Below are 12876 nucleotides of genomic sequence, written 5' to 3'. Positions count from 1 at the left end.
TGTTTGGCAGCAAGGAGGTACCAGGGGAAGTTCTCTGAGAAGACTCTCACAGAATCTTTCCCTATGTTCAATGGAGCCAATGCCAGCCGGCTCCAAGATGGATGCATTGGCCAAGGCTGAGCTTGTAAGCAGCAATGGTAGTGCCTCTGGGATAATGGATTTTAAAAGGGGGAAAAGTTACTGCCCAACAGCAATTGCAGCCAAGAGAGGAGTGAGGATGTGTCAGAGCAAAATCCCACAGACACCAAGGCCAGTGAGGAAGGAGGGGCAGGAGGTGCTCCAGGTGCCTGAGCTCAGATTCCCCTGCAGCCCGTGGTGCAGACCATGGGGAAGCAGCTGTGCCTCTGCAGCCCATGGGGTCCATGGTGGAGCAGAGATCCACCTGCAGCCACCACATGCTAGAGCAGGGGGATGCCTGAAGGAGGCTGTTGCTCCATGGAAAACTGGAACTGGAGAAGACTCCTGGCAGGAGCTGTGTACCCATGAAGACAGGAACCCATTCTGGAGCAGATTTGCTGACAGGATTTGTGACCCCATGAACCCATATTACAGACACATTGTGTGATACATCTCAGTTCAAATGTCTAAAACTCAGACATCCATTTCTGCTTGTCATGCTAGACTTTATAGCCAGTGGAGAGGAACAGGCACTCCCACAGCAAAAGAACTTTGACTTCACTGAGACATCTTTCCAGCATGCGATGCACTGACCTGTGGAATAGCCTTTTTGATTCTACTATTCATAAACAGCACTGAGGGCAATTATCTTAGCCTGAAACATTGGCCAGCTGCCTAAGTCAGACACATCCCACACTGAGTTAAATCTGAGAGCAAAATTAAGGATTCCTTTGGCCTTTGGGAATGAAGAACCCATGAAATGCACATGAAAAAACGAACAATTGCAGGCATGGACAGATATGTGGCCATGTTACCTTTAAAATGAGTAGATCCTATCCTGCTATAGCTGTGGCCAGTGCAGACTTCAGAATCAGAACCAGAAGTTGATTAAATGCTCCTCAGTTTGCCGGCACCAAACTCTGAACTGGTGGGCAGTAGCCATACTTCTATCATTACCTAGGTTACTTGTTTTAAGATAATCTGGATACCTAGGCTGTGTATGCATACCTTTACATGCCATCTGCACAAAGGTATGGCAATAAAACCAGAATTCTGTCAAGTCTTATGCAAACACCTCACCACAACTGCACAGCTGTGAAAACATTAGTCTAAGGAATAAACTAATAAAAGGTAAAACTATGAAAAGATTATCTGAAACAATTTGCTGGTGTTTTATGCCCCATAAATCTACTTGTAAAAGTTTTGTCTGAAAAACTATAAAAATAATACCCCTTGAAAATGTAAGCACTGTTCAGGCAAAGATATGTTGAGATCACTGCTAAATGCTTGGGCTTTTTTTAAGTTACAGGCCACTTCCTGGTGAAGCATTACTGGAGCTGTGTGAAAAACTCTTTGCTGCATAAATCCTTTCACTGCTGTTAAATGAAGCCTAATCAGAGTCAGCTCCCCAATGTCAGTGGTTTATTCATGGTTGATAGCCTGACTCATCAACTCTCCTGTTGAAGGCTGATTTTACAAAGAAGGCTTTTACTTGAGAGGAGGAATGGAAGACAATTCTAACAATTTCATCTCTGGGATTAGTAATGATCTTTGAAATGGCTCTGCACCCAGAATTTTCTTTCAGGAATACTATGGCTCAGGAAAGCCTGTATCATAGAGGGTGATTTCATGTCAAAGAAAGAAAAAGACTGGCTAGTGAGTCAGTTGCCTCATAGCATGATTTTCTGGGAAGTTATTCTCTATCAGGTCAGTTTATACAAATGAAATAGAAACAGGTTTTTTTTGTCAAAAAAAACCCTCCAAAACATTATCCAGAAAAAATGTTTTTGTTCATCACTCATGGTCAGATCAGCCTTTTCTTTGTTCTGGTAGAAAAGCAAAGGTACCTAGTTGCTTGGGGTTTCATAGAGGTGTTGCTTAATTTTTTTTAGCAGAGGCATGTTAAGATCTTTCTTAGTAGTTCTAGCTGTGATTGAGCATCACCCACTTTGATATGAGTAAAATAAAGCAAGTAAAGCAGCTTTTTTAGCCACCTTAATCCCTCAAGAACTACTAGATACAGAAGCTAGAATGCCTTAGCGATGGCAGCTTCTCTTCTAAACTAAGGATTCTCAGAATGCTGACAGATGCTCTATCAAATGTACAAAAAACACTCCAGGACATTTATGTGAATCAAGTGTCTGAGACATAAAATGAGACTAGGTTGGTAAATGTATTGAAATTTATCTTCTGGAGTAATCTCCAGGAAAAAACACCTTCAGTAAGTACCAGCTAAAAAGGACTGATAATATGTCATCATGAAGAAAAAATATCATGATTTTTATCTCTAACTCTTCCTTCCTGTCCATCTCTTCTAATTTAATATTTTATTCTAGCTTCCTGTCACCTCTGCACTGCTTTTGTCAATGCTTTTGCTGCCTCTGCATATACAGCATGAGGCTAGCATGGGCTCCGCTGGCTAATCAAAGGGCCAAAGGGCAGGTTCAAAAACATTTAGTAATTAATTAGCTAACATACATTTTTTTCTCCAGAGACCACAGTAATCTTATCTGAGGCTAGTAGGTACTCACCATTATTCCCCTTTTGAATGAGCCAATATGGAGTGTTTAGGAAATCTTTGATCTGCAGATCATTTCATGTAGCTCAATAAACTTAGGGGAGTTGTCCTTTTCCTTTAAGGACTCAACTCCATACCCTTTCAAAGCCTCTGTTTATGGTAAGAGTTGAGCTAAACTCTAATAAAGGTAAGACCTTGCTATTTTTCTTTCATGGGAATGCTCTCATTTTTTTCTATCTTGGTATGTGGTATGTTCAGCACAATACAGAAGTGTGGGGGGGAGGATAAGCAAAAAAGTTTTGGCAAGGCATACTCACCACAACTCAAATTGTTTTCTGCTTTCAGCACTGAAGTTGGAATACTCCAGAATTCATTTTCCCAGTCTACAATGTTTCCTTTCACATCGCAGCTGAGGTTGGCCAGTGTTTGCGCATTCATGGTGAAATTCCAGAGGCGGAAGTTGTAAATGTCCCCATTTAGAGAGCTCACTTCATTGCTGTTAGAGCCCAGCACCAGCCTCCCATTTCCAGGGATAACTTTGTCATAGATCTCTGGACAGTCCACCACATGATAGGTGTTTTTGGCATATATACCTATAGTGCCCGAGAAGCTGTCCCATACAACACACAGCTGTTGAAAGGTTCCTGTGAAAAACTCTGCATTTCGGGGCAATGCATTCTTAAGGATGCACTGTGTGCCTGAGATGGACAGAAAATGGCCTTTTGTGGTCTTCCCGAAGCTGAAGAGCTCTCTCAACAATGCATCAGTGTAGGAGAAAACCTTCCAGTCGTCGTTGTCATCACTGTTGCCCTTGGTTGCCTCAAAGCACAGTGTAAACTGTCTGAGCTCTGGCACTGAGACGGTCTCTGCCACAGACACAGCATCAATGTCAGGAACCTGGGGAATGATGACTTTCTGATTCCTCAGGGACACGGCAACTAGAACCAAGAGCAGATGCGTAAACTATCAAAAAAAATTTCATCATATAGGAATAAAGGCAGACTGGCAGCAGGGGTTAAAGTAACGTTCATTAAATCAAACATTCATCAGGTCGTTTTTATCACTGTAATACACCAGCAGCACACACCAAGGGGAATTTGACTTGGGAGTGAACTCAGCTGAAATATGCAGCAATCCTTTCAATGGCACAGAGAATCCTGTGTGACACCAAGTTAACAACCCCCTAAGTTGTATTAAGAGCAATATTAGGACATATTACCTACTGACCTCCAACTCTGCTTCAGCTCATTTAATAAAAATTACTTCTCATTCATCTAGTAAGGATGCATTAAGCAATGGAATAAACCAGTTATTTGAAAAACACAGTATGACGTGCTTTTAAAATATATTATTTTAATTAGTTGTCTGCATGCATTACACCAGTGAAGTTTGGGCCTTCCTTCTTTTAAATATCGCAATAGAAGAAAGGCCCCATTACATTCCTTGGCAAACTGAAGCCTTTTGTTGCTGAATTCAGCTAATGGGAATTTCTGCACAGCATTAGGCATCTTCTCATTTTGTCCACAGCAGCTTTCTGGTCGAATACTGCAATTGTGTGCTCATGAATATTTCTATCCAAGCTGTTCCCTATTTACTAACAGTTGGATCAGTAGTTTTGGACTTTGCACAAGTGTCTAGAAATTTCTAGTCCTACAGCAATTTATATATTGCTGTAAGGGTATATAGGCAGAATTGTTTTAATTGTTCTTACGTATACTCATTTGCATGGGCAAAATGACAACCACTAAATAAGAAAGTATCACATGACATACTTTTTCTCCATGAGTACATGAATGAAAATTCTGTTCACTGTATTTCAGAGAACATTATTTTTCAAAAGAGAATATCACTATGCTCAGTTTTATTGTCACATTTATGGCAGCAAAACTCTTACAGCAAATTTCTCCTCAGAAAAGTTTCTGGTTACCATTCATGCAAAGGTGTCTGGTACAGATTGCAACAGCCCTCAGTTTTACTTCTGGCTCCTCAGTTCTGCCTCAGACCCGTATCTCCTGCAAATGTCTGCTACCTCTTACACATTTTCACAGTGTATATGCTGGAAATGAAACTGTTTCTTGCAGAACATGAAGAATAACTGCCACAGTAGTTAATTCCCAGTCTCCTCTGGGATTTATCAGTGATGTCATGAGATACTAATTACGACACCTATTCTCTTCTCAGATTGAAATAAAACCCTTTCAAACATGAGAGTGTGAGACCTGAGGGAAGGGTGACTGTCACGCCATACCCAGGAAAAGACACAGATACATGGTGTATAAGGATTCTGTGTTGTCTGTGGTACTGCAAATTCTCTGCCAGCTGCTTGCAAAGACTCTGAGCTCCAAACTACCATATTTGGATATACATAAGAACATAATTTGACCAATATATTACATAGTAAAATAACATAAAGCATTGCGCATTATCTGCCAACCCAGCAACTGCATAATAGGAGGGAAGAGAGAAAAATACTGGGCTTTTATAGTTACTGGATTTACTTCATAGATTTATTTTTCTTCCCAAGGGAAAAAGCATGCTGTAACAATTTTATAGATAGAAAATGCGTTCAACTCTCCATTGAAAACAGGGGCATTTTTTTAGCGGGTTAATTATACTGTAAGCTCCTTTACGTAACATGGAAAGTGTTCCAGAAGAAGTGTAAGGATTCAAGACTAGAAAAAGAAGAAAGCTTATTCACACGAGCACTATCCAGACCAGGTGTTCAGAAAAGTTATGGACCACCTGGTCACATTTAAACAGTGCAGAAAGAGAAATAAACGGGAAGGACTTTGCTCGCCTACTGAAGAAGTCTACTCCATTTTGCTGTATTCATTGTACAGATTTAACCACTGGCAGCTTCCCCATATACTGAAAAGACAAAACTGACAAGTATTTTGTCCACATGGAGAAAACTGAATCCTGCCATCAATATTAAGTGCAGATCACTTTCCTGGTTGCTGTGGCACAGTCAGTCATCACATCGATGAATTTAAATGTTAGTATCAGAGAAACTGATTATTCTCTGAGGAAGAATATACATGTACTCTTGGAATACTCATCCAGATGTTTCAGAATGCTTTCAGAATGATGCTACATTTTTTTCTCTTAAGAAGATCCTGAGATGAGCTCAGCTGGTTAGAGGATGGTGTGAATAATGCCAGGGTTGTGGGTTTGATCCCTGTATGGGTCATTCACACCATAGCTGGAGTTGATTCTTCTGGGTCCCTTCCAACTTAGACTGTTCTGTGATACCTGGATTACAATGGGCATGGAGTTTTTTGATACATTTTCTTATGAAGAATGTACAAACATCTACCTTACTTGCATCTCCCTGTCTCACATCTCATACACCCCCTAATGCATGAACAAGCCAGAAGTCCTTTGGCTCTATTTTATAATCCCTTGCAGGGAGCACTGGTCTCCTGCCAGTTGATGGGCTTTTCAGTATAGTTTGGTTCTCAAGGGGTGCCTTCTGCTGTTTCTAGCTCCCCAGCTTTCATCTTCCCTGTCTCTGAGGCTGGAAGAAATGTGCCAAACTTTAATGAGGTCTGCAAATGTCTACATACACAGTATATTTGGAGGTGTTTTGTTACTACCTCAGTGAATTGTGCTTTTCATTTGGGCTAATGCAGTCCTACTTAACTGTATGCTAAATTGCCTCAAGCATTTCTGTACTAACACAGGTCTGTTGGCTCTCCTTCCTCCCCTTTTGGTGACTGACTTCTACTTACTGGTGGAGTTATTACTTACAGTTAAGTGTTACTAGGAAATTTTTTACCATGACATCTCTTCATGTGGTGTAAATTGAGATAATTCCCCTAAGACTGGCAAAGCTAGATTGGTTTACTGCAGCTGAGGATATGGCCTGTCCATCTGCTACTGGTGTGTTGCAGGAGGTGGCAGGCAGGAAACAAACATTTTTGTGGGTAGCCAATTTGATATGGACAACAGGACTCTGGAAAACTCAGTTTGAAACTTAAATAAAACTGAGCAGTCACACAAAACTTGTTTTATTCCCCAACTAATTCCCTCCCACAACTCACTCTCTTGTCTGTCTTTCCCCACGTGTATTTTGTCTTGTGTACATGCTGCATACTAGGATGTTTGTATCACTAATGTCTTTTTAAACTTCATTTCTAGACAGCAAATTGTGTGTCTTTGAATGGCCTTTTACGTTCCAATTTTGCATTACTTTCTGAAATTCAAAGTGGAACAAACTAGTTAATTTTATTATTATATATAAAATGTAATTTCTTAGAAATGGAAAAAAATATAACAGCATTCCCCTAGTTCTGGGTGAAATTAATGCTTTTGCTGCCATGTCACATTTTTGGTAGTTAAAGATGGTGTCAGCTTGAACTACAAGCTTTGAAACTTCATGTGAAGTGAGGGGGTGTGCAATTTTTCACATGATGTGAAGTGAAGGGGTGTGCAATCTTTTGGATGCCTGTGGAAACTCTTTGCAAGCATAGCACAGGCATCTGCCATGTGGATGCATTGTCATTTCAGTGTGTGTGCACATTGATGTGCTATTTTCCACATGCTTTTTTAACTTGAAAGGAAAGCAGTACATTATGATCCCTTTCCCCAGACTCCTTTCTGTATCCATTTCCAGGTTAAGTTTTACTATGATCTTTGTCTGCAACTATGTTCTGAAAGTAACACAATTGCACAACTGTGAGCAATAAGTAGAATACAGTTATAAATTGCCCTAGAAGAATGCAGACAGCTCTCCCAGCATCCACAGTCAAAATCAAGATGTCAGGTGAAAGTTACATATTTGGAATAATGAAACCAAATGAAGCCAGTCTCAACCTAGGTGCTTAACAGCAAGACTTAACACAGAGCTTCTGAACTAATATATTTGTGAAAAATTAAAATATAAGCCACTGGTGAAGGTCTTTGGTACTTTTACTGGCACTGGAGAATAGCCTTCTTTTTCAACATAAAAGGCTATCTTCCAAGACTATTTAATTTTGATGGTCCTATCCATGAGTATAAGGTACTACTCAATTTGGAGGTAATATTCTTGCTTCCATTATAATACATTAGTCTAGGTATATATACACAAAGGGTTTTCTGCCTATGTTTGTAGACTTTTCTTCTTATTAAACACAGCTGAGGTCAACATTGCATCTTTTATTTCCAATTGTAACTCATCTCTTACAGTGATATTTAAACATTAAAATATTAAATATTTTGCATAATCTGACTCCATATAATTTTTTATGATCCACTTGATTTTACAACTTCTTACAATACAGCAAGTGTTTTGTTAATTTCAAATAGAAAGCCTCTTCAAATAGAAGCCTTTCAGAAAATTTGCTTTGACTCTAATAAGAAAACAGGTGCTCCTACAGTTATTACTACATTATTTTGTCAGCATGAAAGGACCTAGAGAGAAGTAGACCCATTTCGTCAGCATGAAAGGACTTAATAGAGAGAAGTATTTTTAGCTTCCCTGTGATGTTACCTTTCTTCTTTTCAGGACTGCACAAAGATTTTGATGACATAATTATGCCTACTTTTGTCTTATGATTCCTGGGATTTACTATCTTAATTATTTTAAAATATATGAAATGTGTAATAAATATTTTTAAATAATCATGAGGAAGATGTGCTTGTGACTGAAGAGAGAACTGCCAAACTTCCCTGCTCTGTGTTTTTACAGCAAGCCAACCTGCAGCACATTACTGTGCTACAATAATATAAAGGCTAAATGCTAGTGCTCAGTTTAAGGTGTGCAACCACTACAAAAAGAAAGTCTACTGAGAGCAGGCCACTGGAAACCATAACCCTGAAGTGGAATGAACAGTGAGCCACACATGGGGCCTGGCAGTGACTGTCCTAATGCCCTTTGTTACCTCACTGCCCTTTACTGTCTAATTAATTCTAATTAATGCTCCAATCAGAAATTATTTGCACGCTTATCTTCTAGGGAAAAAAGCATGAGTGTCTTTTTAAAATCTTTAAAACCATTGTTACATATTTAGGGAAGGGAAAGAAAGGTCAAGGAACTGGGATGACAGGTAGCCATTTTGCTACGTCAGCTCGTCCCTGGGAGTTTGTTCCAGAGGCTGGATGAAATCTGAGAAGTTCTGCTTTCTGCACAAACTTCTCCCCACTGCTGGGAGTTACACTGGGCCACAGGTCCAGGCTGATCTTTCTGGCTCAACTAAGTTGTCTCTCATGCTCTCCATTTAGGTTTCTCTGTCCTTCTGCAGGTGTGCTGACCTGAAAGACGCCTATCCTGCTTCCAAATCCTCCAGCATAACTTGGCAGGGAGAGAACTGTCAGGCCTAAAATCTTTGCATGTGAAAGGGTTTTCTAACACACTTCTTGTCATGTCCTGGAATAAAATAATTTTGATCCACAGAAAAATAAATTAGCTAATAAAAGACACAAGATAACCCTGTAAAGTGCAGCCTCACCCATCCATTCTCTTCTTATGGAGGACTTGATTCCTTTGGGAAGTCATTCTAATCCTTATAGGACATTTCCTTATAACATCTATAATGGGATGAAATGCTTTGGACTTACTTACTTCGTACATAGCTGGCATTAAAACCTTTCTTTTGGATACTGAAGTCACTTTTAAATGACACAATCATTTCATTTCCTGTAGAATTATAGGATAATCCTTTGGCAGTGATGCCACAAAGGTTCATTGGGCTTTCTCCATTGTCTAATGTCAGTGAATCATAAATGCAGCCTGGAGCTTCTTCAATGTCGAAATCAATAAATGTTAGCTGGATGATAAATCCATGAGGTGCTCGGATGATCCACTTGCAGGCTTGGCTGTTGGGATAGTCACTGGGGAAGCATGGCGAAGTGAAAACTCCAGAGGGGTCAGTCAGCACAGTCCTACAGTCATAGCATCCATGAGCTGACAATGAAAACAGAGAAAAGCTGGAGGTCAGGCAGAGATGTAACTTAAGAGTAAAGTAACCATCAACACAAGAACTAAATGTATGTCTATACGGAAAAATAGAGGTGAGAGGAAGAAAGGCAGAAAAAGGCCTTGTTTCTAGTGGGGAAAATGTTGGAGGGATAGCATAGGAAAAGCATATTTTATGTAAGAAATCCTACAGCAAAGAAATATAAATTATATTGCTAAACAATAATTTGTACACATGACATACATATATATTTACCATGTATTCGGCCTGATAAAGGCAAAGCAAAATCAATGTTTTTCAATTCAGAAAGGCAAATAGTAAAACTGCAACTTCTAAAAAGATGACTGGTATCATTCACATTTTTTGGCTGCTGGTCTGACTGTAGGCCATCCCAACAGCTCTATGACATGCTGTTGTTTCCAGAGAAGTGTCCCTGGAAAGGAGCAGCACAAGAGTTGGGCTGAAGAGCAGCAGAAGCAGCAGTCCCTCAAGGTTAGTCATCTGCATTTCCAGCTGATGCATTCCACATCACCCAGAAGCCTAGCAGTGAGCTACTGGCTTTTGAATCAACAGTAAATTACTGTGTCCTTCCCATGCTGATTCAGCTCCATTGACATACTTGTGGCAGTCAGGCTTTAAGAAATTCTTACCCTATTTGTCATACCCTTTTGCTCACCTGCTGTGTTTACCCAGGAGAATTTCAAGCCCAGTTAGTGCCCGGGGTTGCATTTCTTGTTTGGTTAACATTTGCTGATTTATCATTTATTTACTTGGTGTATTATAGGATATAATTACCGTGAACTGACTGCTGCTGAAATCTGTAACAGTTTGCCAAAGCAGCACTGAAAAAATAGGTGGGAGCTGAATATCACCAAGAGATAACCAAAGAAACTAACTGGCCTATTTATGCTGAATTACTTTGCAAACATTTCATCAAGCCACAATCCCGTGTCAAATCCTACAAGGATGAAAAAACATGAATTATTAGTTGCTCAAAATAAAAACAACCTTAAAAGTTGTTGAGTGCAAATTACATACAGAACAGTTATAAAATAGGAATAAATGCAACTAATTCCTCCAAAGAGCCAATTGAGAGGTATATTTTACATAGTTTTTATAATTTTTATTTGCAAAGCACAAATTCATATGGCCCCAATGAAGTAAAGAGACTGTTTGGGCTCTCAGAGCCAAATGCAGGCTGGTTCCACTGGGAAAGCTCAGTGGAACACCTTTGTTCAAGTGAGAAAAATATGTTGTCTGAAAGATTTACAGGTAGCAGTGGGAAGCAGAGGCACTCCTGGAATTCAAAAACTTGATCTGTGAAGTACAAACAAAAGCCTGCCCATTTTTAATTTCCCTGCAAATCTTTACAGTCAGAGGACTATGCTCACCTGCCCTGCAGTCCTGGCGTTCCATTTATTAACCAGAGAGGGAATATGTACTTATTAGTGAATATAAATCCTGCAGTTGTACAAACAGATGACAGCTTCATCCAGTGGATTTTGCACAGATAGGTATCAGCTTTCAGAGAAGCACCTTAGACTGAGAGGAGGAGGGGCAGGAAAAGCATGCTGTGTGTCACAAGCCACTGCAGGCAGTCTCCCAGCCCAGGGCAGTGAGCCCCTACAGGGCAGAGCCCCTGTAAGAGGGCTCTGTCTGGAGCTGTCTCCAGCTGTAAGGCTCTGTGATCCAGGATCCTGATTGCCAGGATGAGGGCTTACAGGGGCTGGGGATTTGGCAGCACACCTCACTCACTCTCCTTCTCATTCCTGCCAGAGAAACAAATGACACAGAGCTCTCTGGGCAGTTGAGAAATTTCCTTGGGCACTCACACAGGCCTGAAGCCAGGGACTAAGGTGTTAAGTGATGTAAATACATACAGGAACATGGGTGTTAATGCACACTGTTTAATGTACACTTGTGTTAATGTACCCTGTTAATGTACACTGTTTAATGTACACTTGTGTTAATGCACACTGATTAATGTACACTTGTGTTAATGCACACTGGTTCATCCCAGGACACCTAAAGTAATCTTCAGGGCATTATAAGATATTGCCAAAACAGAGAAAATATGCAACTTGTCAGTAAAAGTGTATGTCCCTAATTGGTAGAATATTACACTCAACCTGAGACTTTGAAAAATCAAATTTGTCCATCAGAGAGAACTCCAATGTTCTTTGTGTTTATTAATTCTATTGATCATCAGCAACCAAAACCAGGACTCAGCTTTTCTATTTATCTCTCTCTCCTGAGTATTTATCATTGTTTCTGGGCTGCGTAAAAAGAAAAAGCCAGCACATATAACAAAATATACTCTTATCCCTGATGTCACATAAATATTAAATATAAAAATGTAAATATTAAAACATAAATGTTATTTATGAATTTTTAATAATTTAATCTTTGCAGAAATGTATTCTCACTTTATTACATCCATATGGTTTTGTTGATTTTACAGAGCTAATGCAAAAAAAACCAGCCCCTAAATTTAGGTAGGAAAATAAGTGCTCAAAACTTTGCATGCACAGAAGAAACAGATTTGGTAAGTAAAATGGTTGGGTTTTTGTTTTAAGTGGGTTGGCTCCATTTTGGTATAGTAGCTATTCTGTCCATGACTGCAATTTGAAGGAGAAATATCCTGTTTTCATGCAAATGTCCACAGTAGTAAGTAAAAAGAAAAGAAAACAAACAACGAAACTATATATAAACAGAATGGCTTAAAATGGAACGTTTTGCACAGCTTCTCATGAGACAGTTATTTTTCTATAAACATCACCTATTTTACTCATTAAAGAGAAAAATTGCTGTGGCAACGTTAGGCTGTCAGCCAAAGTTGACAGATATTTTGCAATCCCATTGGCCAAGAGCAGTTCTGAACTGTGGAGAATGAATACTTGTTGCAATACACACCACAAACATTTCTAGAAGCAATCCAAGATATTTTATTGATTTTAATGGGAACAAATTTAGCTATGATATTCCTGGTTAGGAGCCCCACATATCCATAATCTGCCTGTCAAGTAATTTTCACCACCATAGACCAAAGGAAATTCACTTTCTAAATATATTTTATAAAGGCCTTTCTCTTTTTCCCCCTTCCATCCTTTCCCAAACCAAATTGAAAACCCCTTTCAAATAGTGAAATCAAGCACTTAATTTCAACTCTTCCTAAACTGAAAGCTTCACTGGGCAATTAATTTGTTTCCATCATAAGAATACACTGGAGTATGGTATCAATTTTTTTTCTGCATCATACTCATACCTCCCATAGTAAAGAATATTGAACTATTTAGTGTGATACTTCAACACTAAACTGAAAAGGGAAATTAACAAATTCCT

At 39.4% G+C, this 12876-nt stretch overlaps 1 protein-coding gene across 6 annotated transcripts in view; it reads right to left on the bottom strand.

The window, feature by feature from the left end:
• Positions 1 to 12876, bottom strand: part of ADGRG6 (adhesion G protein-coupled receptor G6) — a 110805-nt gene that overhangs the window by 58838 nt on the left and 39091 nt on the right. For all 6 annotated transcript variants that reach the window (XM_071434217.1, XM_071434192.1, XM_071434215.1 and 3 more), the window contains exons 3-4: positions 9180 to 9521; positions 2953 to 3573 (exon numbers count right to left, since the gene is read on the bottom strand). In XM_071434217.1, the coding sequence (XP_071290318.1) occupies positions 2953 to 3573; positions 9180 to 9521 (963 nt within the window). The remainder of the gene's footprint in view (positions 1 to 2952; positions 3574 to 9179; positions 9522 to 12876) is intronic.

Source organism: Agelaius tricolor, unplaced genomic scaffold (genome assembly GCF_023055355.1).
Source record: "Agelaius tricolor isolate 1412-34295 unplaced genomic scaffold, bAgeTri1.0.p SCAF_1, whole genome shotgun sequence".
NCBI classification, from domain to species: domain Eukaryota; kingdom Metazoa; phylum Chordata; class Aves; order Passeriformes; family Icteridae; genus Agelaius; species Agelaius tricolor.
This window is presented reverse-complemented; position numbering and strand designations above follow the sequence as displayed.